The 4,620-nt window shown below is 36.5% G+C and overlaps 1 protein-coding gene across 1 annotated transcript; it reads right to left on the bottom strand.

Moving 5' to 3' along the window:
• Window positions 1-1,040: 1,040 nt before the first annotated feature.
• LOC141134197 (olfactory receptor 6C1-like) lies at window positions 1,041-3,631 on the bottom strand. The gene is made up of 2 exons (XM_073623779.1): window positions 3,612-3,631; window positions 1,041-1,827 (listed from the first exon to the last, which is right to left on the bottom strand). Exons 1-2 carry the CDS (start codon window positions 3,629-3,631, stop codon window positions 1,041-1,043), a joined length of 807 nt encoding a protein of 268 aa, XP_073479880.1.
• Window positions 3,632-4,620: the final 989 nt, after the last annotated feature.

Raw genomic sequence — 4,620 nt, 5'->3', positions numbered from 1 at the left:
ACAGTAAAGAACCCTCTACGTAGTTTAAGGTTAAACCTCTTTTCTTCTAATTTTAATGAGTGGCCATGAGTCTTGTTAAACTCTCTTCTGAGAAAGACATCTAGTCTTACCAATACAACCAGCCTTTTGAAAGAAACCATAATGCTGATGTGGCCTGTAATGAAACTGAGTGTGACACCCTTGATCTAAGGGAATATATTTAGCCACTCGCCTACCATGTTACTTTTACCCCTTCCTGCCCAGGCCAATTTTCATATTTCAGTGCTCTCACACTTTGAATGACAATTACTCAGTCATGCAACACTGTACCCAAATTACATTTTTATAATTTTTTGAGACAGATAGATATTTTATTTGGTGGTATTTAATCACCACTGGGTTTTTATTTTTTGCAAAACAAACGAAAAAAGGTTTTCTTAGTTTCTATTATAACATTTTGCAAATAAGTAATTTTTCTCCTTCACTGATGTGCGCTGATGGGCACTTATGGGCTGCACTGGTTGGCACTGATGAGGTTGTACTGATGAGGCTGCACTGATGGGCACTTATAGGCGGCACTGATGGGGTGCACTGATGGGCACTGATAGGCACCGATGGGCAATGATAAGCGGCACTGATGGGCAATAATGGGGCTGCACTGATGATCATTGCCCTGATTAACAATGTAAACGATATGCTGACATGCTTGAACTTTCCTCCCACAGACAAAGCGTGTGAGGAAAGGAATGCCAATAACCGGCAAGTCTATTTACATGTGATCAACTGTGACTGGACACAGTTGATCACGTGGTAAAGGGCCACTGTGATTGGGCCATTACTCTGATCTGTGATGAGCTGTGTCCAAAGGACACAATGGTCACAGAGCTTACCCTCCCAGAACTGGACAACCGCACTGTAGCTGTCTTTCAGCTATAGCCCGTGATTAAACAGGTATTCCTAGATGTGCTGAACACATGGTCCTACATGAACACACTGAATTTGGTGTCCACATTATTACATTGTTGAAATTAATTTTTTACCTAGCACCTAATTAATTATTTTTAATCACTATTGAAACATAAGCTCTTCAGTTTATTTTTAACAATTTGTTTCAGGATTTTATTCCTCAGGCTGTATATAATTGGATTCATCAGTGGGTTTCCGGCCGTGTACAGTAATGACAGGAATTTGGTCATGTTCATTGACTGTCCTATACTGGGTACATGATAAACAATTGTTAGGGTAACAAAATAGGTGCATACAACACTTAGATGGGAACTACATGTGGAGAAAGCTTTCTTTTTTCCAGCAATAGATGGGATTTTCAAAACTGTATTTATAATATAAATATATGATAAAATGATGATAAAGAATGGGGTGACAAGGAAAAAAGCAGCAGTCAATGGCTTTTCTATTTGAACAATGGTAGTATCAGAGCACGAGAGTTGAAGGATTGGATTAATGTCACAAAAATAGTGATCAATCACATTCGGACCACAAAATTGTAACTTTGTTATAGTTATAGTAAAAATCAGTATTAATAAAATGCTTAAAATCCAACAGATGGCGACTATTATCCAGCAAAAATGTTGGTTCATGATTGAAGTGTAATGCAATGGTTTGCAGATGGCCAAAAATCTGTCATAAGACATTGCTGTTAAAAGAAAATACTCTCCAGCTTCTGCAACAGCAAAAAAATAAAATTGGATAACACAACCAGAAAATGATATTATGGGTTCTTTCACTAAAAGGTCATGAAGGGTATTAGGAAGAATATCAGTTGCCAGTAAGATATCCGACACAGCGAGCTGGGAGAGGAAGAAGTACATAGGAGACTGGAGGGTCTTGCTGTAGGACACCAGTATGATGATCAGGAGGTTTCCACATATTGTCACACAATACATCAAAAGGAGAAGAAAAAAGATCAAACAACTTATACTCCAATGAGTGTGAAATCCTAAGAGGCGGATTGTTGTAATTCTGGTCACATTTTGTGGATTCATAACCTGAAAACAGAAAGCTCTGTGAAGAAAGAGGAGGAATACAAAATAAAAAAGGGAGAAAATAGCTAGTAGTATTTCATTGCATTCAACTAGTATTCTTCTATAAAGTTGCTTATCCATGTAACTTCTTTAGTTCCAATGATTGTCATGAACACACCCCAGTATTTATGTTCACAAAAGTATCTCAGTCCCATTATCTTCAGCACCATGGAAAGCATCAAGGTAGATGTTAGATGCCCAAAAAAACGGAATGGAAATGGGAACATTTAGGAAAATGCCTTGTTCTAATTAAAATAGTCCAATCCCTTGGTGGGAGAATATCTGCAGAGGTGTTAATCCTTCAATTTAATGGTGCTATTTTTAGCGCTGTAGCACCTGTAAAGCAACTCAATTTGAAAGTAGCCTTAATGTTAGACATGCCGCAGCTTAGCAAGCATACCCCCATTTTCAGTATTTTTAAACCGGCAGCTTTCATTAAAATAATGCCTGTTACAATAAAGGTTCTTGTTCAGGAACTTCCTTATTTATGGTGACAACACTCTATCCCTATCTCCAGGTTATGGTTCTACATTGTCACTTGTCACATAAGCTCTTAATGGAGACTATAAGTGGCCTTTTTAACCCACATACAATACAGTCATCATTTGAGTGCTTGTAGACATATACAAAAGAGGTTGCAGGAAATCATCAGCACTAAAACAAAGAATTAACAAATGTAAAAACAATATGTTATTAAAAATGTAATTTTTTTTATTTATGATACACATACAGTAAATATCATTCATCTACTTTAACCACCACACAACCCTCAGTTTTTTATAGTGTTTATTTTAAAAAGCAGTATAAAAAGAGATGATGAAGTGCAAAATGTATAAACTAATGGGAAAAAAATCACCTATATAGTCAGAACAATTAAGGTGGATTAAAATTAGAAGCTGATTGGCTACTATGCACAGCTGCACCAGATTCTGAGTGCTCCAGTTTTAGTAAATCTTCTCGATGTGTGTTACTAGTTAGCGCAGGTCAGAAACAATGAGTATATAAAACATTATTAAAATTCATATCAATAAATAAATAAGTGAAGGCATGCACACATACATAGATAAATATAAAATCCTCTTAGATATAATATTTATCTAATATTATATTATACTTACAAGCAGAAAAAATGGATATAAATATATATTAGCAGAGATGTAAACCATTGTCTGTTTGCATTGAGTACTGCGGCTTTTATAAGTAGAACAAATTACGTGGAACCATTGGGAACCTGAAAAATATTTTCATGGGATTCATTATAGGGAAATTATTTAGACTTGTTTTCCTTTAGAAAATATTTTCCTAACTGTTTGTTTGAAGCATATAAAATGTTCGTTACTTTTTAAATCAAAGATACATTATCCTAAATTAGATATCTGCAGTACATGTAGATTTTAAATAAAAAATACTATAATTCATTAGAAAAGCTTGCATTCTGCTTTAAAGCTAAACCTCAAGTGAAATTGCGATTGCACTTTTGTAAATATGATTTTTTTTAATTTGCACTATTCTGCGTTCTTTTTTTTTCATTTACTGCAGCAGACGTTGCAGAATTGCTATCTTATTCTCTGCTTTCCAGAGCCCACTCACCCTGATTTCCTGTTCCCCATGATTTCTGTTTCTAATTGCCATGTCCTTGCCTGAGGCTGGGTTCACACCTATGCGAAGTGGATGCGGTCATTCACTTCGCATAGCAGGAGAATGTGACTGGCTCTCTATGGAGATAGTTCACACATCTTCGGGGCAGCTGCGGAGCGCACTGCACAGAAAAGCTGTGCATCTTTGGCTACGTTTCAGGGCCAGATTCAGGCAAAGATTCAGCCCTGATTTGTCCCTGAAACAGAGAACGGGGAAGCACAGCATCCCTGTGTGATTCGCAGCCGATTCCAGTGTGAACTGAGCTGTACTCACAGCCAGTAGAAGTTGGTAGCATATAATTAAAATTGACAAAATATTTTATTTAACTTATGTATACCTGCAAATTACTTAAATATGTTAAGATAATAAAACCAGAATATTCCTTTCAGCCCTGCTTAAACTCTTTCATCATGCCATGGTCTGTACTGTTTTAGCAATGATCTAAGTTTAGGACTGCCTGCAGTGTAACTTACTCTGTGACTCTTCAGTCACTAGGAGGGCCTGCACTGGTAATCCACTTTAAAATTCCAGAGATTTAAGGCTTGGTAGACCTTTCTTTTTTTCAATTTTAAACCATATATTTATTGAATTTTTGCAAAGAAATACAAAAATATTGGATATCAATTAGTTGTATTATAGTGATATACATTATTCCGTTAAGTAGCCTGGGTGTGCCATAGAATGAACAGTAGTACATTTACAGTAGTTGTCTCGAGAGATAAGCAGAAACATTAACAAACAAAAACCAAACATGAACACTCTAACAGAAGGGGGGGTGAGATGTGTTATGCCCCGTACACACGATAGGATTTTCCGATGGAAAATGTGTGATAGGACCTTGTTGTCAGAAATTCCGACCGTGTGTAGGCTCCATCACACATTTTCCATCAGAATTTCCGACACACAAAGTTTGAGAGCTTGCTATAAAATTTTCCGACAACAAAATCCGTTGTCGGAAATT

Source organism: Aquarana catesbeiana, linkage group LG03 (genome assembly GCF_042186555.1).
Source record: "Aquarana catesbeiana isolate 2022-GZ linkage group LG03, ASM4218655v1, whole genome shotgun sequence".
In the NCBI taxonomy this organism is placed as follows: domain Eukaryota; kingdom Metazoa; phylum Chordata; class Amphibia; order Anura; family Ranidae; genus Aquarana; species Aquarana catesbeiana.
The sequence above is the reverse complement of the archived record's forward strand: the minus strand, read 5'-3'. Positions and strand labels throughout refer to the sequence as shown.